The sequence below is a fragment of the Ixodes scapularis genome, unplaced genomic scaffold (genome assembly GCF_016920785.2).
Source record: "Ixodes scapularis isolate PalLabHiFi unplaced genomic scaffold, ASM1692078v2 PGA_scaffold10__122_contigs__length_95168666, whole genome shotgun sequence".
In the NCBI taxonomy this organism is placed as follows: Eukaryota; Metazoa; Arthropoda; class Arachnida; order Ixodida; family Ixodidae; genus Ixodes; species Ixodes scapularis.
Window position 1 is genome coordinate 7,002,237 of NW_024609836.1, and position 26,401 is coordinate 7,028,637.

The window sequence follows — 26,401 nt, forward strand, 5'->3', positions numbered from 1 at the left end:
CTAGAACTACGTCATTGCCCAGTGTTGCTTCACTAGCTCACCCGGTGCCAGCGTTGCTCACCCACTTTCGGGCCGCTAACCGAGCCGGGAGAACATTTTTAAATTTGGTTTTAATCGGTAATGCGGCGTCGGTTCGACGTGATATTTTGGATATGACCGTATTTTGCCCCCCTAAAGTGATATCAGTCATTTCGATAGGGTAGATTTTTTAAGTGGAGTTGCTCTTTAATGGAAGAGCGGCGTGGGTTCGTGCGGTGAAGGGGGTTTGCCCGCCAGGCCCTACGAAGGATTCTGAGGGAAATAAGCATTCCCGACTATAGTAAACAACTTAATTTTCGCGAAATTCGCGGCTTACATATTTAAGCGAAAAATAGATCTCGAAGATAGATTACCCTATGGTAAAAAGTACATAGCAAACCGCTGTGTGGCCCGCGAAATATTGCCAAAACCCACGATTCCCAAAATGTAAAAAAAAAAAAAAAAAAATCAAGCCCGCAAAAATAAAGTTGTTTACGGTTTGCTAAGCTCATTCCGTCCCAGGCAGACTTGTACTTAACGAGCTATCAGTAACTAATTACTCGTAATAAATTACAATTTATTGTAACTTTTTAACGCTTTAATTACTTTTGTTTGCGGTCACGTTCGCTGTAATTCAATTACTATTTTTCTGTCAGATATTACGAGTAATCCTTTATGTGTTTCCGAAAGAGCTAAAATGATTGAGTTGAGTCTTTTTACGTAAAAATGTCTCAGGCTGCCCTGCGTCACTCGTGTATGTTGCACCAGCGTTGAACGATTTTCTTTTTTACCCATAAACAACTAAAAAAAAGATACCAAGATACCAGAAGGATTAGAATGTCAACGTGTTCAGCGACTCTCTGACTGTTGGAGCTTAGCAAAGTTTTAACGACAAAAAGAAACAAAATGTAACCATTTTGAACATATGTATGCTCTTTTAATTTCGCAATAAAAAGTAAAAAAAAAAAAAAAACTAAATTGAAAAGTAATAAATTAGTTTTTGGTACTTCGTTTGAATTACTTTTGTGATGCATCAATTGATTACCGTAATCACTTACATTTTTCAATAAAGTATGTAGTCGGTTACTTTTCAGTAATGTGTACAACAGTGGTCCCAGCTCAATCGATTGAATCGCACCTAAGAAAAGCACGCTAGAAAGATGCGTGACTGATATATTGCCGCTTTATTAGACAGGAAAACCATCGATGTACAAACATTATTCAGACTTTGTGCCGGCTGCGTTGGCTGACACGAAATAAAGTCATGCTTGATAGCTACAAGTGATGGAAAGATCGCGCGTCCACCAAAAGTAGGAGGAAGGGATCCATTCCGCCCCCTGCCGCTCCAGGCCGGTGACTCTCGAGAACAACGCCGATGCCAATTTTCATCAATGGACGAGGCATATCCGGACAAGGCCTATTAGAGAGACATCTCAGGCGTAACATCTAACGTTGCAGCCGTAACCTTCTTCCTTTACAGCCCATCAGCGGTGACCTCTCAACGCAGCCGTCGTGCTAAAACGGGAACGAGATGTCCTCCGCGATCCTCAGTTGTCCGCGAAAAGTAGCGGAGCCACGAAAATTAGAGAGAAAGCCAACGTACTGGGAAACAAACCTATGTGCAGATATAAAGCCTAACGGCGCCCTTGTTTTCCGCCTAAGAAACCCAGTCATAATCAGGTTCCAATATTTGTCGATAGTTGGCGCCACATTCGGGGAACATGTGAATTCGGCGTGAAACTTAAGGCTCTTAAAATGTTCTAATAATTGTAGGTATTGCTAGAATCGGTCTATCGGTGTTTCAGGTTTGAGAAGGCGACCAATGTTCGTACATCGAGTGGTGTAACCTCTGCCGGAACTTGGAAACCCAAGAGTGCTCGCTTCCGGTCTGGGTGCGATGGCATCGCCTATGCTTTAGGGTTGGGGAAAACCAAGGTGAGGAAAAGCGAAGTTCGAACGCATTGAAGCAGCGGGCCCATCTGTGACATCACAACCGACTGAGCTCTTGGGTGAGCCGTGGCTCCCCCGATCAATCAGCGGACGGGCCCAGAGTGCCGCCGTTTTAATGCGAAAAATATTAACTGTCTGATGGAGCGAAACCGGCGCTTTCTGTAACCTCGAAAAACGGCAGATAAATTCATATTGGCTGAGCGAAACGGCAGCTAAATTCCGATTGGCTGCGACGCGTCATATCAGATGCTTCGTCACGGAAGCCAGCGGGGCCGCTTGAGGTCGACGCAGATGCATCGTCACGGAAGCTGTGGAGCCGGCGGTTCGCCGCGCCTGCGCAGTGGGGTGCGTGATGCACCCTCCGGAGCCCCGTGTGAAAAAAAAAAAAAATCGTGGCACGCTGCTGTAAGAATGCGCTGCGTGTAGGAATGCTTTCGCATTCGTACACATAATCAGTTTTAATGTTCTCCTGCATTTGCTTTTTTAAATAAGAACCCCTAGAAGAGGAAGTAATTCTTGACATTTGCGACTTGCGTTCGATACTCTGGGTTCCATCCTTTGTACTATTTTAGTGACGATACTGCAAATATGAAATTAAGTGAGTTAACGTGTCCTTCGCATAGCATCGCCTTCCGCCTCCACTCCGGACAAAGCATGCGCCCCGAACAGGGTGTAAGATAGACAGGTGCGGAAACGGCCCATAGAAGTCTACCGTTGCGCCGTGACCGGATTGTGTACTCGTCTGCTTGCGGGTACCCCCGATTTGCGACAGATGGCGCTGCGGCGAGAGGAAAAAAACGGAATCGGATTTGCATGGAACTTTACGGGAGAGTGCAGAAAATAAAACGAGAGCACGACAGTCCTCCATTGAAAATCCACGAGAAACCATCTCCGTCAGTTTAGCCGGTCGCCAAAGGTCGCCCACCCGGAGTGAGAGTTCGCGGTGCTCCACATAGATGGCGCCACAAAAAGAAGAGAAAGCCGAGGGGGACACAATCCGGTCGCTCATTTGGCTCTCGTTTCGCCCCCTGTCTATCTTACACCCCGGTCCCGACGGAGCAACGCACGTCGGCCTGGGTCAAGGCACCTTCGACCCGGTGACGTCAAAACACTCGGAACAGTATTTCCGAAAAAAAAAGAAGGCGTTTGAGTGCTGGTTCTATCGCAGACGACCTTTCTACAAGAATGAGTACCAGATTAGGAAAAAACAATAACAACAAGCATATTACTCGTTTCTGTTTGACGGACATTAAAAGTGTGATTGTCGCTTAAGAAAAGTTAAAAAAAGATCTGTCTTTATGTGTATTGCCTTTATTTTTAATAAATTTCAGCGAAATGTGAACCAGAGGAAGCGAGAGTTGGAGTTTCTGCGAGAAGTGTTGTCCAAAATAATTATTGAGATTTTAATACAAATCTCGGCATCGAATCATGTCTCTTTTTGTAATCAAGTAGACTCGTATACCTATTGAGGTCAGCAAACTTGAAGTGCTGAATGGTTCTGCTCTTTTAAATAGCCCTGATGCAATATATATGCATGTGGTTGCAGATCTGTTCTGCTCCCGCGAGAAAAGTTAACTTTCGTATTCCGTTCTGCCTAACCAGTCATTTTCTTTTTTTAGTTATTTCAAGTAACCTGAGGACTGGCGGGCACTACGAAGGAGAGTGGGTTACAAGTCGTAGTAATACTAAAAACCCTACAAATGTAAACAATGACCTGTTAAGAAAATGGTAAAATGTTGACATTACAGCCCTTCATGAAATGCTTGTTTTGATTCTTAATTTCTCGTGATACCTACTTCGCCGGTTTCTTCCGGATTCCGTCACTAAATAATAGCTCTGCTTTTTCGCATTCATATTAATTCCCTATCAATTGAATCATGTTGTACACACCCCATAACATAATTCAATCATGTTTTCAGTTAGATGTATTGTTAGTCAGATTTTAACAAATGTGTCTAAAGGTTTCGGAGTCTTTTTTGTGTGGCTTATTGTGCTTTTTGTATCCGTGTACCACTCAAGAAAGCTCGATGTGGTTGTTTTCGGGCGGTATAATATGACGATAATGATTATGATTATGAACAAGATGATGAGACAAACTTGTCTGCAGGATAATCCGACCTTAGCGGTGCCGAGCGCCATAACGAGGATGGGCAGTTGCAGCTTAATTATTTGTTCTAATCAGAAAGCATTGTTGATTTTATATTTGATCTGCATAGTATACGGGAAGAAACTGATGGAGAGGAGGAGACGTCAGAACGCCGAGCTCTGATTCGAGCGATTAGTGGGTAGACTCAAAGCTGCCGTTGTCTGCACTGCACTCGCTGAACGCGTTTGAACGCGAACGCCAAGCGCCTTACGCCGGTGCTCAGCACTCGAACGCGTTCGAAGAGTGCAGAAGGGAAGAGGTAGCTTGCCTTGCGTCTACCCACTAAAAACCAGCCTGCAATGCTAAGCTTTGGTGTATTTTGTAGCTGTGCTAGATGTGTAAGAGCAAAGCACTGATGACGCAATTTTAGAATCTTAATTCAATATGACTACGAATGAGGAGTCCAGCGTATATGTTAGGCCGGTCTGTTCAAATTAAACTTACCTTTTTGTACTTGGCCGGTACCTTTCCGTCGTTTGAATTGGACAGGTCTCTGAGTTGACCTGGCGGAAATGATGTAACACAGTCGTGTAAGCTGGCTCCCTACTGTAAAAGATCTCGAAATTGAAAATAGAGGCCATTTACGGAACGCCACATTGTTGTCGTTCGCAGCTTATGTTATGTCTAAAAAGCGCAGGACATGATTCAATTCTATTCAATTTTGTTTCTAAGACCCTATTATCGCTCCGCAACCAAAAAGATTGTGTTACTGGCCGATAAGAAAGCCGAAGAACGAAAGAAAGAAGCGTGAACACAATAAGACACCTCCTGCGTTTTTTTAAGTTGTCATTGACCACAATGGAAGAACATAGTGGTCTGAACGGCACCGACTTGCCAGATACAAGTGTGGTACGAAGGTTGGCTCGGAGTTCTGGCATGACCGCGAGATGAGCAATAGGACAGAGGCTCGAGGAACCGTCCATATTCGCGCACACCCTTTCACTGCCACGCCGCGCGCCTCGCCCGTGCGAAGGCCTGACAGTGACATTGGCAGGAAGTGCGCGAAGATCAAAAGAAATTGTGGTCCTTTTTCCGGCCCTGTTCAGACACCTCTCTCTCTTCTCGCACCGTGTCACTGATAGTTTTAATTCACCTTCTGCCAAGAACAAGTATCCCGATTGGGAAGAATGTACGGTTGTGCACGTTCAACGTGCATTCCTCCCAATGGGGGTCGGTGCTCTTGGCAGACGATAAATAGAAGCCAGTTCTGAGCGTGCTACACTAAAAATATAGGGAGATGAAACTACGGGAGACGCCTTCCTAGCTTGGTTTCTACACAGATCGGTGCTCGCGCAACGTAAGGCCTGTGGATTTCTGTACGAAATCGTCTTCGATTGAGCGCGGAGCAGATTGGACCGAGTGCTGTGCCAGCGTCTGGCTGCTGTTCAGTCGGCGACGGATTGGACTCGAGATTCAGCCGAATGCTGACGCAGAGTTTGACTACGCCAGCCGAGCGCAGCGTCACAAATATGTAATGATGCGTTTGCTGTCCCCGTTGATTTAATCCTCAACTTAACCGCCAGGGGCGCGACGGTTGGACCTCCTCCGTGCAGATTTAGCGGCTGGTTTGTCCCCATTGGTTAAACCCTCAACTTAACCGGCAGGGGCGTCACGGTTTGACCTCCTGCGTGCAGATTCTGCGGCTGTTGGAGCCTCACCGTATAAGTACATCTCGTAGTTGCGAAAGGTGTACGGTCCCCCGAAGTCCCTCATGCCCGGCCCGAGGACGAGCTCCCGGTAGCGGTCGACGAGCCTCTTGACGAGCACGTTCTCGTGCGTCCGCCCGCTCCGGATCTGGTGACGCTTGAGCTCCTGCAGCTCGTTGAAGAGCTGTCGTTCCAGCCGGTACCTGGGCAGTGAGTGCCACGAGGATGAGAGTAGGAGACGAGATGCACGGAGATGGGAAGAGCCCGATTCATGGGGCTGTTAAAAGCCGCAGTCGCTCTCTTAATAGACTGTACGAAAAGACGCGCTCCAGGCACCATTGTATGACCAATGTGATGGTCTTCATACAAGGAAGAAATACGTCTCAGACAGTGGGCGCGTTCGATTAGTCTGCGCCTCTTGCACCGGTGCAAAAAAAGTGCATACGGCACTGTGCTTACGGCAAGTCAACGTTACTAAAACACTCAGTTGGGAAACTGCCATAGAGACTGCTCAGATAAAGTGTCCCCGATCTGTCCTCGAGCACCTAGCTAATGGCGAACACAACGCCGCCATTTCTCCCACAGCGGCCACTCGAGGAACTGCACGTGACGTCTATTTTGGCTTTAATCGGCCATTTTGGGGCCGAAACAGATACAGCGGAAGAGGTTACAGGGGTGCCACCCCCGTCTCTCTGGAGATCGAGCGAAACATCCGACCCACGACGTATGTGAAAAACACTGCTTTCCGCCGCGGCCTCTTTTAAAAGTCGTAAGTCGAGAACAAAAATCCGACGAACTTGCGGTTTGTGGCTACTGCGTTTTTAGGGACGACGGCATAACATTTTGTTTTCGGCAAAATTAAAAATTTGACCCTTTTTGCCTGCACGATTTGAGATGAAAACACCCATATATATATATCGGGACCTTTTATAAACACCTTCTATATTATAGTTCGCATATAGCAGCCATATGCATAAATATTTAGATTATCTACAAAATACTGCGCAACATTTAAAGCTCATGAAATTTTGGTTTTACAATTATATTCGGATATTTTGATTATGACTTCCAGTAAAGTAAGAATATACTCACTTCCGAATGCTTTCTTGGACGGCCAGAGTCATGTCTTCGGGACTCTTGTAGTTTTCGGAGACCGGCCGAAGATTAGGGACGCGTCGTTTCCTTTGTTCACGAACGCTTTCGGCTCTCCCGTTCCGTTCTCTTTTGACCCCTGTAGCTTCGCTTCTGCCAGTATCCCCTTTATGCCTAATTCCAGAAAGATCCAAGCGAGTAGCGTCTTCGGCACCACTGCCGTCCGTGTCGTCACTGGCATCGACTTTGCTGTTTTTCCTCCTCAGCAAGAGTTTCCGTCTTTGCAACTCCAGCTGCTGAGCTGCAGAGTCAGACACAGCATGGTCAGTTCTGTCCTCTTCACCTGACGACCCAGAGTGCGGTCTCTCAACGTCGCTAAAACCCGAATCCTTCAGTGTGACAGTATGGTCCGAACTCCGGATGCTCGATTCTGGAGAACGGTCAAGGTCGGACTGGGACAAGCTGTGACGTTTTGAACCTATTGGATGCAAAGACGCTTTCTTCCTTGCTGCCAGGGCACCAGGACTATCAACGTTACTCCGGGCATCTGATGTGGCTGTGGTGTCAGGAGGTGTACTCGCCGTTTTAACAATGGCTGGAAGCTTCTGTAGATGTGACGTTTCCTCCAGCGTTGTCTTTTCTAAGCTGTCTCTGCTGCCATTCTGAACGGGTGAAACGTTTGTGGTGGCCGAGCTTTTCTTCGGGACACCCCTTGCCACACCATTAATCTCTGGAAGTTGAATTTCCCTGGCCAAGCTTTCGATAGGGCCACCAAAACCTATAACGTCCCAAGATCGGGACTTCCGCAAATGTTTTTTATTGGGTTGTACATGCTTCATCTTCCTTCCGTCAAGAGCAAGAGGTGAGGACGCGGGAACGCTGATTGGACTGTTGGATGCATCCTTTGTCACTGGTTTTTCGGTAGAATCTCTCGTGTATTCGACGGGACTGGTGCTGATGTCACTAAGAGCAGGCTCAGGTTTACTTTCCGTGGAGGTACCTACTGTCTTAGACGCTGGACCGAGGGGACTCGTTCCAATGTCCGTGATGAGAGGCTTCGCCAGAACTCCCACTGAGTCGGCAGTAGGATATGTGCCGTTTTCGATGGGGCTCGTGGCTACTTCTGCAAAGGCCGGAATGGCGCCGATGTCCGTTTGGGGCGATTTTTCTGCTTCTTCAATGGAGGACGACCTCGCAGGAATTTCTACGTCTATGGAATCGGTGCTGCTTCTTGAGAGTTGTTGATATTCAAATCCGATAGGACTACAAGATGCCTCCACTACCTTCGCCCGCAGAACTTCTTTTACTGGTGTAGTCCCTGAGCTGGCGTCCTTGACGAGTGCTTTGAATCTCATCCGTGCAACATTAACTGCCTCGGCTGTCGCCGTGTCGAGGGGGGGTGAACGCACATCGGCAGTGATTCCATCGCCTTGAGATAATCCTTCGTTCGCTTCGGGTATAGGACTACAGGAACTGTCCTTCATGTACGCTTTGTGGGGGCTGCTTCCTTTCTCTACCTTGGGGGACCAGAGAACAGGACTGCTAAGGGCATCGTTTGTTGTGACCGTTTCCGGAGGACTCGATGCTTTGTCAAATACAGAAGGCTTAATTGGACTGACTGCTACACTTGAATATTCGCCGTCAGAAGGTTGAACACGAAAATTTAAATCAGGCGGACTACAGGCAACGCTCCTAGTCTCTTTGGCGAAGTCCAAGGGTATTGGGCTGCATTTAGAATCTTGCGTCCATTGCTTGGAAGTTGGAGAAGAAGCTGTGTCTTGCATCTCAGTTTGTTTTATGGGACTTGAGGCGACGTCCAAGACACCAATGGAGTCTCGAACTTTTTGCCAGTGCGGTGACAGAGGAGTGCTAGATGCATCGCAGGTCAAGTCAGTGGGTGGGCTCGTAGCCGCATCCTTATCTCCCACTTCGACATGATGAGGACTATTTCCAGCATCTCGTTTGTAGAAATCGGCAGGTGGACTCGATGCTTGATCAGTTTGGTCGACTGCGGTTTTTATCGGGCTACAACCATCATCTACTTTATCTGTCGCTCCGATTGGGCTCGAGGCTACATCTGCTCGCTCTGGAGACGCCACCTCAGCTGGGGGACTACAGCCCGCATCTTTTGTTTCAACTTCTTTTAGCACAGGTGTACCCGGACTACAGGAAGCATCTGCCGTCTGTGCTGCCTGGTCGGGGCTGCAAGTTGCGTCATCAAAATGTTTCAGCGTAGCGTTTTCTGGACTGCATGAAGCGTCTGTCGTTTGAAGCGCAGGACTGCAGGCAATGCTTTCGGTTGCTTCTTTTACTGTTTCGCAAGATACTTCGACAGTATAGTCGTTTTCATTCGGGCTTGTGCTTCTTTCGGTCTTATCGATTGAAACTTGTCTAGGGTTGCAACCAGCGTCCACAAGAAACGATCCGCTGGGTCCGCAGGCCTTGTCAACGAGTGTTTTTGATATCAAAACAGGACTGTTTGCCATATCTCGCGATTGTGAAGGTTTAGGTTCCACGACGTTTTTGAGGTTTTCAGTTGTGACTAGCTGGGCTTCCCCAGTAGGAATATCCCCGATTTTGTTGTTAGTCGTACTGTCACCGGAAACCTGCTTCTTTGTCGGCAGAACGTTTTTCTCAGCTTGCTCTTCCGTTGCTTTCGTTTGTAACAGAGTGTTTTCACTCGTTTCTTTGAGGTCAATAGACTCGCTTTTTCGAGATGATTGCTGAATATGACTGAGGAGATCAGTTACCGCTTCAGCAACGGTTGCTGGAATGTCGTGCGCCAAAGAACCGTCATACTCTTGTGAGCTTTCAATTGGTTTTTCTTGCACCAAGCCGCTCTCGGTTTGTTCGTCCTTTTCATTAAAGCCTGCTTTACTAGAAGACTGGTGCACGCGATTAAAAAGGTCGGTGACAGCTTCAGCAACAGTGGCCGGAATAGCAACCTCAGCAAGACCTGCGCCAGTAGGAGCAGTTTCAGTCGAGTCAAAAGTTTCAAATTTATCATCTAACTTTTCCTTGTGACCAGGGAAGTCGCTGGCCGCGTCGGAACTTCTGTCAATATCTTGCTGAGCTTCATCGTGATCCAATTGTTGTTGAGTTGAGGACTGCTGTACTCGGTTGAAGAGATCAGAGACTGCTTCTACTACGTTAGCTGGAATTTGTCTTGCAAGTATTTCGTTATCCTCGATCCTGCTGGTTGGCTGGGCAGTGATATCTCCTTCCTGCTCAGTGCTCTCTTCACCATCAGTTACTGGATGAGGAGTGCTATGGCGCTCAGAAGCCTCACTCCGGGATTTTGCATATCGTAGTGAACGTTCATCTTTAGAGTGCCTCGAGAGCTCATCTTGAGCGTGACTTGCCTTAAGTTTCGTTTCCTCAAACGTATCATCTTTGCCAGCGACGTCAGTTTCCATTTCATTACCTCGGGGTTTTTGCAACACCCGTTTTTCTGATGTACTCTGCTTGGTTTCTTCCCGATGAAAAACTTCCTTGCCATTAGACGATTCTGTTCTGGTGGAATGACGCGTGCAGTGGTCTTCCACTAGACTGATACTTGACTCACCATGCTTCGTGCTTACTACTTTCCTCGACTCGCTGCTGCTCTTCTCTATCACTTCGGAGGCATGCACACTTTGGAGCGATTCGGTGCTTCCACGCTCCTCACGGCTAGTGCGGCTCATTGAATTCTGCTCGAGAGTAAGATTGAACTCGTCCTGGGTAGCTGACTCCCCCATCTTTGAATGACTCCGACTTGTTGAAGGTTTAGTTTTTTCTTTTACAGGACCCCCTTTGATAGTTGAACCACGTCTTTTCTGAGGATGAGTGAGATGTTCCTGAACTTCTGTTTCAAATACTTCAACTATCTTGGATTCTGTAGCGTGCTCCTTTATGACTTCTTGTTCCTCGTATTGCTCCGAGCTGATTAATTTCTTGGGAGATGAACTGTTCGATTGCACAGTAGTGGTATCATCTTCTGCCACTTCCTGCTTTCCCCGCTGTATTTTCTTGCTTCTCGAACCTTCTTGATTTTTCAACCTGTGTTTTTCAGTAGTGTGTTCTTCACCTTTGAAGAGTTGGTCACTTTTCTGCTCGAGCACACCGTCTGACATACTGGTCTCGCTGACAAACTCGGCAAAGTTAGTTGAAGTTTGTTCTTCAATTTCTTCGTACTCTCTGTGCACCTTCGACCTGCCAGATTTTGATAGGGTTTCCTCAACTTCGAGACATTTCTCTTTTAAGACTTCATCGAGTTTTTTCTTTGTCGGTGTGACTTGTCTTGGTTTTGAAATTTTACTTCTTCCTTCAACCTTCTTTTTGGCTGTTTCGGTTTCCCCTGTAGGTGATCCCAGTGATTCTTTTGCAATTCTTTTTATATCACGAGCCTCTGAAGTTCTTTCGCTAGATGATTCCGTAACTTTGTCATCTGAACTTTTGCCCCTTTTTGACTTTCTAAGGTCGGTGATTTTCTGATCTCTTCCATCCAAACTTTCACTAGATGAGTCGTGGGATTTGTTACTAGCTAGTTTGGCAAATTTAGTCTTACTAGCTACATCTGTAGTAGCATTAGGCGTCTTGCTTTTCAGCTTCGATTCTTTCTTGACATTAGTAATGCCTGTAACCTTATCTGCCGAGCCATCTAAAACTTCCCTAGAAGGGCCCTTCGCCAGCTTCTTAGTTTTGCCCCCTTTTGTCAAGTTTCTTGAACCCTGAACATCGCTCTCAGTGCTGCTTTCTCCAGAAGAAGTGACTCCCACGGAAACTCGCCTATTCGTTAATGATCGCTTTGTCTTTTCGTCCGATGTGACTGAGTTTTTATCTGTTGTTTCTAGCTCGGTTTTATATCGCTTGTCTGATTTTGACGTCCTGCGCGCTTCAATTTGATTTATATCTCGCTTGACTTTCATTAGCTCCTCGCGTTCCTTCAATTCTTCTTTTAGAGGTTTTGCATGATTGCCACCGCCTCTCCGTTTCTCGGAAATAGGTCGCATAAACAGTTCAGCAGCCCTCGCCACCACTGGTGACACTGCAGGTTGCCTTCCTGAATCTTGCTTTTCTGCACGCAAACGTTCCGTTGATCTTGAAGTAGTTTTTTTTAGCTCTTCCCCGGAAGACGCGTGCAGGGCTTCGTTGCTCTTCCGCTCACTGAAGCTGACTGAAGTAAACCCTTCTGGAGTTGTTTCCATGTTGTCCTCGAGCTCTCCGCTGACCCAAACCTCTTCGTCGCTTCCAGACGGCTTCCGAATAATCCTCTTGACAACTTGACCCTCTTTTCCTTCTTTCCTCTTTATTATCACTTCCTCAGAAATATTATGCCCCTTAGCGTCTGAGAGAACTTGCTTTCTTGAAGTTTTCGTAATCAATCCATCTTCAGCTTCAACTTCTCTGCCCTTATGCCTCCTTGTGATCTTCTTATGGTCCTTCTGTTCATCTGCCGAAGAACTGTTGCAGGAGCCGCTGTCTTCGTTGTCATGGCGTGGTCCTTTTTCATCAGCCTGCTTCCCCCTCCGTTTGGACTGATGAGTTCTCGTTGCTCCTGATGTTCGCACGTAGACATTGGTGATGATGGCCTGTTTCAGGGTGCGACCTCCTTCGACTATCGTCCCCTGCTTCGTGATGGCTGCAACGTTGGCTTCGGTGAGGAGGCCCGCGTTGCCGGTTAGAAAGTCCCTGGACTCGAAGTAGCCCGAGTCTGTTTGCACGGACGTCTCGAGTGTCTTCACGTGGCGACTAGTCTCGACCATGTGCTCCTCTAGTTGCAGAACATGATGTGGAGGTGGCGCTTCACCGTCGCAGAGTTGTTCCGTCTGGTGCAGCTTGTTGATATTGAAACTAGGATAGGAAGAAACAAGAACCGCCCTTTCAGTGCTCGACTAATAGAGACAGTTCGAATTATTATTTGAGTGATCGATTGACTTTAATATTATTTCTTATTATTCATTTATATGCGAATAGACCATAGTTTATTGTTGCATTTGGTAACTAGAAGAAAAGACAAATACAATAAAAACAAGCAGGCATGAAGGACAAGAAATGCGTTATAATTTACAAAAAAAGGCAAACTATATATTGCTTTATCTAAAAACGCAGTACAAAGGATGAAATTTGCACAGAGCGTTTCTAACTTACCTCTTTAAAAAGTAAATTAAAATACTTGTATGCGCATTTATTATCACCTATTTGTTATTGCATAAAACATGTCACGTCTTACGCGTGAAGGCACATTTTTGTTCAGAGACAAGCAGATCTTGCACAAACTACTTCACGCGACATATGCATGAACTACTCTCAACACTTGCTTTATATGCGGTGAAAACAAGTATAGCACAAACATGTAGATCCCAAAAGCGCTGTTCAGACAGTTGGGAACTAAAAGTAATAAAAAGAACGCCGGCAGTTTGCACCACAGCTCTTTTTTTTTTTTTTTGCAGGAAATCACGAAAAGAAAATAGGGAGAAGCCAGAGGTTATAATTATGGCTTTGTGAGCGTGGCCCAGGAACAGTGCCGAAATGTGTTGTCCCTAGAAATTGTGTTTTGTATTACCTGTGCTCAAGCCATCTGTCGATGTCATGCCTGTCCGTCATTTTACAGAAGGGAAGCGCGCCGTGAAGTCTGAGGTACTTCGCGCAGCCCCGGTTGCCACGCTGAAGGGAAGCGTCTAAGGGAGTCATCAGTTGACCCTGCAAACAAAAACCCATTGAACGAGGTGCTTGAACAAAGTGCAATAAACACAAAATAGAACAAAAGTACCAAAGTTTATACGCAGAAAAAAAAAACGACTTTCAAGTTACTTGCCTTTCAGGGCTGCTAGGCTCTTTCTTCAAGGAGGCTCGTACGAAGACTGACAAGGTCATTAGAGACACCCCTAATTTTTTTTGTTTTTGGTTCCTGACAAGGCCAACCAGAAGGCAGTAATCAGTATATCTTAACAAACGTACACTGCAAGTTCCGAGTTAATTTTAGTGGGACATTTTAATCTCCCTTATATTGAATGGGAAAGCACACAGTCTTCTGCAGTATCTCGCGGGCGCTGATTGAGCTAACTTGATTTCATAATCTCGTTCAGATAGTTAACGCACCAACGAGAGTGTCAGTTGAAAGGGATTCGATTCTTGAATTGGTTTTTCCTTGTCAAAATTTGGTCGAAAGAGTGAAGGAGGGTGAGATTTTAGAAGGCATTTTGAACCATAAATTGGTATATTTTACTTTATCTCCTACAAAAACGGTTAAAAAGAACGACAAAAGAAAGAGTACTATGACTTTTCTAGGGCAGATGATATTGGGATTGTTGACTCCCATCTTTTACGTTTTCTGAATTGTCCAATACATATCTTGTACCGCAACCAGACGACAATTTCTTATGGAACTTTTCCAAAAGTTTGTTATAAAGCATAATAATAAATTCGTGCCAAGAAGACATAGTCCTGAATGAAAGGAACCCGGGGAAGACCAGAGAAAGTATTCAGTTGCGCCGAAGGCTCTCTCTAGACTACGAAAACGAAAGCGATATTCGATCCTCATTCAGGATATAAATCATGAACTGAAAGAAAAAATAAAGGAAGAGAATATAGGTATTGTAACCCTCCTTTTTGGGCGTGGTGCGTCAGCGAGTTCGTCAAATCTCATGGATCACTCATCGCAGACAAGTCAACGCTGTCCAGCGTCTTCATTAGTTGGCTCCGCCTACGTTACGTCACCATCTTCGGCTTCATCGATTCCATCGGCACAGACATCAAGTTTCCAGCGGCCTTTAAAGCAAGTGCTGTCGACCCGTTTCACCAGTGGGCATGAAAGAGCGGCAGCCATGCAGACGCGCCAAATCATGTTCTGCTTTCTTGTGCAGGTTAGTCCAAGCTCTTCTTTGCATTGTAAACGAACAAACAATGTGAATCTGCTGCTCTTTCCATGCCCAACCGTTCTTCTTAACACTTCCTGTGAATGCCTGTATGTTACGAAGCTGCTACTTTTGGGTGGGGACATTAAACTAAATCCCGGGTCTAATAAGGCGGACTCTGGCGCGAAATCCAACGATGTAACATTCTTTTTGAAAGAACTGTCGGCGAAAATGGATGCAAATCACTCTGAAGTCCTCTCGCAACTTAGTGAAGTTAAACAATTTCAAATAAATCTGGAACAATAAATGACCGACATCAATGTGCAGGTAACAACCGTTGAGCAAAAGATGGCTGCCTCAGAGGGCTGCTCTGAGCAAAACATTGCCAGCACTGTATCTGTTGCTGTACGCTATGAGACAGCTAATCTTGCACGTCGTTTAGACGAAATCGAGGACAAATCGTGGCGAGAAAACTTGCTTTTTCACGGTTTTCCCGACGTACCCGGTCTGAATAAAAAAAAAAACGTGTCCGTGAAGTCCTTTCGTCCACGCTGAACATGCAGCTTTCTGAAGAGTCGATTGCACGAGCACATAGATTGGGCAAGTACCTACCAAACAAGTGTCGTCCAGTGATCGCTAAATTTTCCAGTTTTAAGGTTAAAGTTGCCATATTTGCGGCGAGATCAAAACTGAAAGTTGCCGATATCAGTGTCAGCGAAGACTTTTGCATTGCTACTCGCACTTCACGCAGGACACGAACTGAATACGGCAAGGCTAGCGGTCAGCAGTTTGCAACTCGGTACTATAAGTTATTGATTAACAAGAGGTGTTACGGGTATCTTTCGTCATCTGACAGTGTTTGTGAAATGCTTTTCCACAATGATGGACCTGAACCCGCCAGTCATGTTGAAGCTGTGCCAAACGAGCGTGAATCGTATTCGACATAACAATCACTTCGTGCACATAATCCTTTCCGTGACATCTGCTTTTTTCTTTTCAAACTTTCGAAGCGTTGTAAACAAGCGTGATGACTTGTCGTCCCTTATTCATACTTGTAGTGCTGATGTCGTCATACTAACAGAAACGTGGTTATGTGCCAAGATTTCTAACAATAAAGTGTTTGAGGGTGAAAATTCGTTTAGTATCTATCGCTGTGATCGCGGTACTAGATCAGGAGGAAATGTCCTAATCGGTATTGTTGATCATATACAATATTTTTATGTCCCCGTTGTTTTGTGTTTAGGGGTGGTCTGCGCAGGTATACGAATTAACCACCGTGACGTGATTTTCTGCTCCTGTCATCGGCCACCAAACCATCCTCCACGTTTTGTAATGACTTTCATGACGTGTTAAATAATATTGTCGTAAGGTACCCTCCTTCGCCTATTTTTTTGTGTAAAGTACTTCAACTTTCCGAAAATACTTTGGAATGATTCATGCCCGGTTGTTTCCGAGTCAGATAGTGAACCCACGGCATTTGTAAACCTTTGCTCTGATTTTAATTTTCCCAGATGGTAACAGAACCTACACCAACTTCATCATCGAGTGCCAATATTCTTGATCTCATTTTGACAACATCTCCTGACTTGGTTAACTCAATAACCTACTTGCCCGGTCTAAGTGATCATTGCTTTATTAATTTCCCTCTTAAAGGATCTGTTCATCCTACTCTCTTTTTAACTGTTATTCTTGCCTGAGGTGTATTCACCCGGCGGTCTTGTTCGCGGACAAGCTCCTTGAAAATCGGTGACATCACCTTTATTGGGGTTCAAAATCCGCCATGTTCCCAGCGAAAAAAGCATGCAAAACTCAAGAACTTATCCGCGGACCACAGGAATGTGTCCAAGGAGAAGTCCGCGGACCCAAGGAATGTTGCGTATCACGTCATGAATAAGTTCGCGCACCTGTCGTACCACGGTTATAAAGATTTTAAACCCCTTCTATTCTCGTTTTTTTCCTAGTCCGGCGAGGTCCGCGCCAGGTCCGAGCCGTGCCAGGCTAACTCTGAAGGAACCAATTGCGTCAAACTGCTCGCTCGACCGACTTCTTCGTTTTCTTTTTTGAGGACCACTTTCAGCTTTCAGCGTTCGTTTATATTTGGCTCTTGATTGTCTGTGTTTGATGTAACGGTTGACACTAGCTGACACCTGACTAAACCGAATGTGTTTATGTGTTATTCCCTGTAATTGCGTCCCTTAACTTGAAAAAAAAACCAAAAAAAACTACGATGTTTTACCGTCTTTTTTATTGCAAAATGCAGATATAGTTATTAACATTTTGAAAACAAAAACTCACATTCATGAAATCAAACGCCAGTTTAAAATGTAATAAATACGAAAGGCAAAAGTAGCTCCCTAAATGCCCGAAGCGATATCGCAATACCTATGGGTTTGACTCTTGTCCCCTTTGCCGGCCGTCGTCTTCACTTAGAATCATGAATAATGTTAACCAGCTTGCCTGATTATTAACCTTGTCTTCTATATGCAAGCCTATAGCGAGATGTAACAATGCGCGCTAATACCGCAATTGAAAACCTTCCCAGGCAGCACAGGCCATTCGGCCAATATGGGAAATATCTTGGAAAAAGAGGGCCATCGTCGGCCCATTGTGTCCTCTCAGTAACAAAGATTGGAAATGTCTTGGAAAAATAGTGCCATGACTGTCCCCCTTTATCCTCTAAATGACCAAATATCGAGGAATCCATTGGAATCCCATCGGACAAATTAGAAACCATTTCCGATCTGATGCCAATGAGCTTCCAATGTCGCCCAATAAAGGGCGGTCCTTGGCACCTTACCCGATAAATTGGATACCACTTCAATTAAAGTTCCAATGAAATTCCATTGTTTTATATTGAGCAGTCATTGATATCCCATTGGATAAGTTGGAGACAACTCCCAATGAAGCGCCAGTGGGCTCCAATGTTTTATAATATCTTGCAGTCACTGGCACACCATTGCTTTAATTGGACGCCATTGGATAAATTGAATACCACTTCGAGTGAAGTTCCTCTATAGCTTCCAGTGTTTTTAAATATTGTGTTGTCATTGGCACCCCATTGGTTAAATTGGACACCATTTAAAACAAAGTGACAATGGGCATACGATGTCGTCCATGATTGGTTAGTCATTGGCACCCCATTGGATAAATTCGATACTACGTCAAGTTAAGTGACAATGAGCTTCCAATGTTCTCCAAGTTTGGGCAGTCATTTGCACCCCACCGGATAAATTAGTATCCTCTATGTACTAATAAGTATATTTGTTTACCTTTTTTCTCGCGATCAAACATCACGTTACCACGCCCTTGTGTACAAATTTTCTCGCTTGCAATTTTCGAGGTCATTTGTGCCATATTCCAATCTCTATAACTAACGATTGATCACGTCTATGTTTTTGTTCAGACCGATCGAAAAGAAAGGAAAGAATTAAGGACTGTCAAGGTGGGCAGTGTGCATTGACATAACCCCCCCCCCCCCCCCAAAAAAAAAAAAAGGAGACACTGAACGATGGAGGTCAGGTTAATTGGGCCTTTTTTTCGATAAAATCCAAAAAATTTTCAAACACAACTGGACATTGATTGCACGGCATCTTCGCTAAAACATGCCAACGGTGTACTAACTCGAAGAAAAAAGCAGCGTTTTTCTATTGGTCCAAGTAAACTAATCCACTCTGTGATGACGTGTCAAACCATAATCTTCTCTATACTGACAAAGCCTGGTAGATCGCCACGAGACGCGGCCGCCGAAAGTGAAAAGGTAGTGCGGCACACAACGGATGAGAGGAGAGGTATGTAACGGGCGCCCCGCTGCGGCGAGACGCCGAAACACACTTCTCCCGAGCCGATGGAATGTCCGCTCGTGCTCCTCACGTTCTTCGCGTTACCGCTCCTTTTCTCGTCGGGTCTGAAAACCATGTTTCGGGTCCTCGCCGCTGCAGAAGCTGTGCGCTGAATACCAGAAATGCTCTCTGCTACCAGACCCTCGCTCTCCAAATCTGCGACCGGGCACTCCATGGCTCTGTCGTCGAACTACCAGGTTTTGTGAGTATAGACGGCAATGGTTTAACGTACAAACCAATGCGTACGATTGAGGAGATATATATACCTTTATCTCGCTATTGAATTCATACGGATTGTCCTATTTCTTCCCCTGGAAAGGATTTTGTCTTATTCATTTTTCTTATTTGGTTTTTTAAAGAAGTTTAATAAACGAAAACAGTTAGCATGCCTAAGCATTTGATCTCTGCGAAGTAGGAGATGTTTTTTCGTCCAATTCAAGGCCGTGACTCTGTATTTTCAATGTCTGTTGTTTTCTTTGTTCACAGGACATTACGTTCGCTCAGCGTCAGCCACCTGCCCCATCTGAATTGTTAGAAAGGAAAAACGCCTTTGAGGTTTTAGCAGATGATCACCTTCTCTTATGTTGTTGATCTTTTTTCCGGAACATATAACACATTTTGATGAATTATTACGCAAGTTAAGATTTTTAATTGTGTTTTGTAACTCCTCATTTTGCGACTTGGGAGTCATCACCGAGCGGGAATCCTGCTGAAACACCTTACATTTTGGGGAGGAAGTGTTCATTTGTAGCTAAGTTTAATGTTGATTCTTCAAAGGGTCATTAATTTGTCGTCTCTATTACCTTGGCTGATTTGTAATTGACAAAAATGACAACGAGGGGATGCCCCTAAAGAAATAAACGAGGAGCACTAAAGAACTTTGACGTGTGTGTGGTATCCTAGGGTAAGGCAAACAAAGATGACTTTACATTTATATTATCTGACATCAACTGTACAAAGAGCATATATATGATACGATAAATGTTCGTTCGTCAGTATCCATATTAGCTATTATAAAGAATGGTTTTGCCAAGCAATTATCAAAACCCTGCTTGAAAAGGTGGCCATTATTGGCGCAGTTCGAGTTTATCCTGCTCAATATACATATAAAAGCTGGTCTAACATTAAATTACGAGTTTAGAAAATCTGGGCTAATAATGAACAACAAGATTAGAAAAATCATCCATCCTTATTTGCCAATATTGTGAAAAACTTGTATTAACTGGTCTAGTGCATTGGAGAAATTGGTTTGTGAATGGATTACATTATTGGAAAAGCAGGAATATAATTCGTTAACAGTATATGGCACTAAAATTGTGTATCACTGGATAAATATATCGGAAATTCTGGCGTAAAATTGGAAAACAATATTGAAAATTGCTGCATAATATTTAATACCAATATCGGAAATCGCGGCCTATCATTGGACACCGATATTGAAAATCCTGGATCATTATTGGAATCTAATATTGGAAATTATGGCCTAATATTTATTAGAAATATTGGTATTTAATTGGATTAATTGGAATGCCAATATTGTAATAATAATGGTGTAACCCGGGATCGTCAGTGGCCCAATATCGGAAATTTGGTTAGTCCAACGTTGGAGTGGGTTGCGCCCCAATGTAGGAATCCAATCATTCTAATATTGTGCCAGCATTGGGCCAACACTGGTCCGCTGCCTGCGTTGTCTTCTGTGTGGTGTTGCAGCTGTTGAGGGCGGTGTGCCGACATCCAGCCCGCCTACCTTGTTGTTGCGCATGACGGGGTTGACCTCGGCCCCTTTGTCCATGAGCACCTTGCACATCTCCACGCTGTTGGCGATGGCGGCAACGTGCAGGGCCGAGCGGCCATTGTTGTTCGGCGAGTTGACGGCCGATGGCTGCAGCTCCAGCAGCCACTGCACCAAGTCTGTCAGGAAAGGGATGACGGTCTGCTGCGTGAGGGCAAACTCTATCAAATATAAAACTGAAGATAATGAACTTCGGCAACCAAAATGTAATTAAATGAAAACTTCGGAAGTTTTCTTAAATTATGCCCTTTCAACCACGGACCAGCGACGTAGCAATTAGCCCCAGTAAATCGTCTAGAATGATTTTGAGTGTCAGTTGTGCGCATTCAATACGAGTTGGTTGCTCTTTGTGTACATTCAGGAGAGCTTTGAGCGAGTTGCCAAACCACTGGCAAAAGCTTGTGTGCTAAAAGAGCTACATAAAAGAAACAATGTGTCACTTGTAACGAGTGACACACACACACACACACACACACACACACACACACACACACACACACACACACACACACACACACACACACACGCACACACACACACGCACACACACACACGCGCACACACACACACACACACGCGCACACACACACACACACACACATTCTCTCTCTCTCTCTCTCTGTGCGCTGTGAAACGAATATGACGTTTAAACGCGTTTGCAATCTCGCCATTCGCCGAGCCCCCTTCATAGATTGCACTGATCGGCTCCCATATGTGATTTGCCGGGAAAAGGACTCTCCAGATTTTTTAGAGAGTGTCGTCAGGCGAGTAGAGAAAGTGCTAAGCATGCCACGCTCCAGAATTAGAATGCCACGTTACTTATACTAATTTTCCCCTCAAAAACTATTAGAAAAAATAAAGCCCGGCTCCTCGCTCAGCATCAGCCATTCTTCCTTTATGTAGATAATAAGATGTATCGGGGTGCGCTATTATATTAGATCAATGCTATCTTATCAAGACGTACACGTTTCAAATGCCAAAAGAATATCTTATTCCTTGGATAGACACATATTGCAATATACTTCGCGATGCGTATCTTCTTCGCGATGCAATCTACTTCGCGATGCAGATAAAACTGAAGTGGCTGAAAGCTTAAGAAACTTGGGGCGTGGCCGAATATGTTTCCGCGTTTTGCTTTGAGATTTGTTCTTCTACTTCCTTATTGGATAACGCGGCATTGTTTTGGCTATAAAGCAACAGTGAGATACTCGGAATTCGCCATACCCTCCACTTCTTTAGCTGTCCATGGCCATAGTCATGGCCTCTGACATCTTAAGTACGCAACAAAGGGCTGATGTTCACTCTCCTTGCATTGTGACTCGTTATTCTGAGTTCTTCAGAGTTTGTAATCGCGGGGCAATGATAACGGTCATTGAGAGTTACTAAGCCCTCAAAGTGTCAGTGACTACGGCGAAAAATGATTATGACACCCGTGTACAAATACTTGGTAAAAAGAAACGTTCGTTGGAGTTTGTTTTTATGATTGGCTAGCTCTCTTTGTACGTTCGACGATCTTCTCTACATGTTTGCGACTGTCTGATCTACGAACGGGTGCTGGAACTCTCCCATATCCGGTCTGATTTTTGCCTTATCAGTTATTTCATTTCAGAACCTTCGGAAGACATAAATGCGAGTGTCTTCTCGACAACCCTCACCTTTTCGTCCAGACTGAACGGCCTCGTGGAGCGGAAGGTCGCCCCGCAGGTTCCTCATGTACAGGTTTGCTCCGTGCTGTGCCAGGATCTTCAACGTCTCGGACTGGCCCTTCGCTGCTCCACAATGGGCAGGCCTGTCAAACCGCAATGCTGTAGCAACACGCTTCGCTGTTCACCTTCCACTAAATTGATATCTTCACCACATACAGATTAACTTTTTGCAATCTGGACGAGGCCCCACATCTTCTCCGCCTCAAGGATTGGCAGGAACCGACTGTATAGAACCGGCTCTAGCAGACGACCAAAGTCAGTAAAAGTGAGTGGGCTATAGGGCTTGATTTTTTTACGCTATTTGCTGGAGGCCAATGTAAAGCAGAAATTGGACATGTCCCTGGTGAACTTGTGCCCAATCTGTGTCTAGCACGATCCTCCGCGGTGGGTAGCGTTGAGTGTCCAGCACTAGGGTGTTCAATCTAGGAGGTGTTGCGCCCTAAGAAAAATTGGAGGAAAAAGGTAGCAACGGCGCATTTTCTTCCCTTCTACTGACGCGCCCCCAAGCGGACACGAGAAGAAGGGAGGAACGAGACGTTTTTCTCCTTCTCCATCTCCAGGCAGACGGCAGAAAGCTTTCGCCCTCCCGACTCATCTTCTTTGGTTTCGTTTTTCGAGCACGTCGCGCACGTTGTTTAATAAATGTTTTTGAGTTGATTGCGGTTCAGCGGCCGCGAAGGCCGCCAGTAATTCCGTCTCACAGTCCAAACGTGGAGAACATTTCGGTTGCATTGAGGTTTTTACCACTAATTTCATCAAAAGGGCAAACGCAGCCGCTAGAAATAGCGAAGTTCCGGAGCAGTATCAGCAGCGCTACATACACTGGGTAAGATGGCCGTCTCCGGGTTGCGGGACTTACGAGGAGCCACGCGGAACTGTGTCGACGTTTTCGACGTCATGAGAATCGCAGAAACTACGTCCAAGACAGGCAGGTTTTGCTGCCGGGTGCCTGGCTGCCTTCCGTGCTGAGAACCTGCCCGTTTCTCTTTATGATATATCGTATTTTTTTCAGTTCCTCAAGTAAAAGCGCTGCTAAGCTGAACTCTCTTGAGGTGACGGGGGAACTTAAACGGTTAAAGGTTCCGGAGCTTGCCACAGTGCCCCCCATTACCACACTTGACAGAGACAGCTATGGTACATTTTTGAGTGGAAAAGTCATTTTTAGTCGGTGCCTCTCGAAGTTTTCAAAAGCTTTCAACACGAATTATACTTCGTTTCAGCTTCCGTCCGAGCGCAGCCGAAGGCTGAGGGGCGGTTTGCGACTTCGGGAATAGAGTTCTTACGCACCCCAAAGTAGTCCGCAAAAGTAATTATATTAAAATAGCTGTTTTGTGCGTAAACATTGCATAACATTCCAGAATTGTACTGCTGAGAATAATTTGCAACTAAAGGAATTAAATATCTGAAGTTATATTTTTATTAATATATGTAAATTCATGTGGTTTGGTGAAAACACGTACATCCGCTGGCAACACGGCTGCAGCGCTCGGTTTTTCTGAGGATTGCGTTCCGGTAATTGCCGAATCACGTGCTTCGCTGCTTTCCTCACCGAGTCGCTTCCGAACGTCCTTTCGCAAAGGCACGTTTGGGCGTCAGGCGTAAGAGGTCGTGATGAATGTCTACTTTCAAATTCGGCGGGAGACACCGGCCGCGTCGTACCGCGAATACGTTGTAAACAAGAAAAGCGTCCGGCCCACAACAATTCACTGATACGCGGCGAAATCAGGGCACCCCTTTACCTGCCGATCACATTGAACGCCGAGAAGCTGGTGGAAAGGACTGCGCCTCGAGCCCTGGTATATCCAGACAGTACAAGGAAACATCAACGGCCGGGTCATCGGGCACCTTGCAACGTTTACTTACATCTCGAAACTACGCCGAAATGCCGAACCGGTGGAAAGCTCGAACACAGACGCCAGCGGCCAGCCTACGTACTGACGTCCCCTGCGACTAAATTTCAGAATGTGAAAGGGCGCTTTTTAGACCTCCAGCAGACAATACCGTTGATCCACGAAATACTCGGCGAGCGCGGGCGGCGCGGACGACCAGCGGCGCAGCGGACTGATACAAAAGTGCTGGTGAGATCGCGTGACCAATTGCCGGCGTGTAGTTGGCTCCGGCCACACGTAGCTTTGGCTGCGCACGGACGGAAGCTGAAACGAAGTGTAGGTCATCACATGAGTGCAAGGAGTTAGATAATGTTTAAGGCTCAAATCTTGATTGCAGTGGAGCACAGTGCGTGGCGCAGTTAGCGCGAATTAGTTATTGCCCTTTTTTTTCTATTGTTATTTTTAGGCAAGTGAGAATAGTAGAATTTGAGTGCGAAGCGAATCGAAAGTGTGTAGTGCGTTTGGCCAAATATTTTTTAATCGCTTAGCGAATAGCTTTTACAATTTTTGGGATATTATCTGTTTAGTCAAAGTCGGCGACCCTGAATCACGAGATATAATTTGTTTTTCGGTAGTGTGTCTAGTTTTGTAGATATTCGCTAATCCAAGTTTCGATCCGGCTGCACGGCGAAACCGAAACTACCGGCTGAAGCAGACCGGCAACACTGATACATAGTGGCGCGTCGTCGTCATGACCTAGTTCCCGTCCCGCCGCGTCCCGCGCTCCCAAGCCGACACACCGAAAATGTTGCTCAGTCGCACGTGGAGCTTCAAAACAGAAGGTAAGTTGCACATTTTCTTCTTTACCGCTTCACTTTGTTAATATGCACCAAATGTAGGAAGGTTTCGTGTGTATTTATAAATTTGCCGGGCCCAAAAGCGAATCCGACTGCTATAAATATGACGCGGTCAGTACCGGCGCAGCGTGACTGTATTTGTTGCTTGCTCGCGGACCGAGAGAAAAAGAAATAATGGGATACAGATGAACAGATGTATCCACAAGCGGTCTAAGTTCTTAAAGCTAAGGTGCCTTTATGTGCACGCTAGTTAGATCAGCCGCGACCTGCTGCGTCCGGCCGATCGTGCTGGAGCAGCCACCGGTGGGAGGCGCGAGGTTCCTTCGCTTGCTATTGGCTGTCAGTGGTCCTGGTTTAGGAACGTTGCTCCTCCCATCGGCCAGAAATAACCTCGGTGTGTTGCGATTTTTGAACTATCTTTTTCTTGAAGTAGGAAAATTTGCCGCGCATTTTTATGGTCTATGGATTTCTAGAATGCTTAGAACCCGCAGAATACTTTATCGCCGGATGGAGGCGATCTCAGAAACCTATAAGGGCACCTTTAGGGGCCCTGCAATCATATATAAACGTCTACATTTTTTACGCTTTCCACGTCTCTTGGGGTTCGGGCAACCCGGCGCGCACGGAACGAGCAACTAAATATCAGTGCGTCATATTTTAACCGGACGACGCGGAAACCTCCTTCACCGACGGGGGCGACCCGCGGTACCGAAAACGCGCGATATGTGACGTCTTTGGCCCTGAGCGTACTACTGGTCAGAGCCGCTAAAAGCTTCTTTTTAGTCGAAATACAAAAAAAAGTGAAAGCCGTTTACAACTTCCTGTAACGCCGAATTGGAACGCAGCTCTTGAGGAGGAGGAGTGGAGGGTATATTCCTCCTCCTCCCTCGTGATCATGCCTGCTAGTCCTCCCCTCCTGCTCCCCCTCCCTCTCCTTTACCACCTCCTCGTCCTTCAAGCTCCTCCCCTCCCCTCGCCTCCGCCTCCTCGTCTCTCCTCCCCCCCTCGCCCCACTGAAGTCATGTGACCCCTCCCCCCGAGGTCACGTGACCCCCCCGGACCATACTAGACAATGAGGGGAGGAGGAGGAGGGCAGAGGTCCGGGGGTTCACGTGACCTCGAGGGGACGGGATCACATGACCTTGGGCGGGCCGTCACGTGACCGGCGGGGGGAGGGTAGTCACCCCCCGGGGTCACGTGACCTTGGCGGGGGAGGAGGAGGAGCGGAGGGGGAGGAGGAGAGGGGGAGGGGCGACGCCGACGCCAACGCCGACGCCGCACAGGCTGGAAACGGGTCAAGTGACCCCCTCCCCCCGAGGTCACGTGACCCGCCCGGACCATACTACACAATGAGGGGAGGAGGAGGAGAAGGAGGGGGAGGAGGAGGAGAGGGAGGGGCGCGGTTACGCCGACGCCGACGGCGACGCCGCTCAGGCTGGAAACGGGCCCCTAAGAGCTGCGCTCTAATATAATTGGCGCGACCCGTTTCAATTATTTATAAAAGTAGTTTTCGTTCAGTATCTTAGTTCAGAAAAGAAACAAATGCAGTCTATAAAGTACGAAAACAAGAAATGACCCGTCGACATACACCCCACCAAGCGGTGGAAAAGGCGGCGCATACTGATCAGGCGCCGACGCAGAAAGGTCCCGGACGTACGCGGCGGCGCTGCGGTCGTATCGACTGGAGGATC

The 26,401-nt window shown here is 46.2% G+C and overlaps 1 protein-coding gene across 1 annotated transcript in view; it reads right to left on the reverse strand.

The window, feature by feature from the left end:
* LOC8041115 overlaps positions 1-26,401 on the reverse strand; it is a 63,755-nt gene that overhangs the window by 9,183 nt on the left and 28,171 nt on the right. The window contains exons 5-10 of the mRNA XM_042288780.1: positions 21,974-22,107; positions 20,274-20,437; positions 13,397-13,533; positions 6,853-12,684; positions 5,773-5,963; positions 4,559-4,617 (exon numbers count right to left, since the gene is read on the reverse strand). Coding sequence (XP_042144714.1) covers positions 4,559-4,617; positions 5,773-5,963; positions 6,853-12,684; positions 13,397-13,533; positions 20,274-20,437; positions 21,974-22,107 — 6,517 coding nt within the window. The remainder of the gene's footprint in view (positions 1-4,558; positions 4,618-5,772; positions 5,964-6,852; positions 12,685-13,396; positions 13,534-20,273; positions 20,438-21,973; positions 22,108-26,401) is intronic.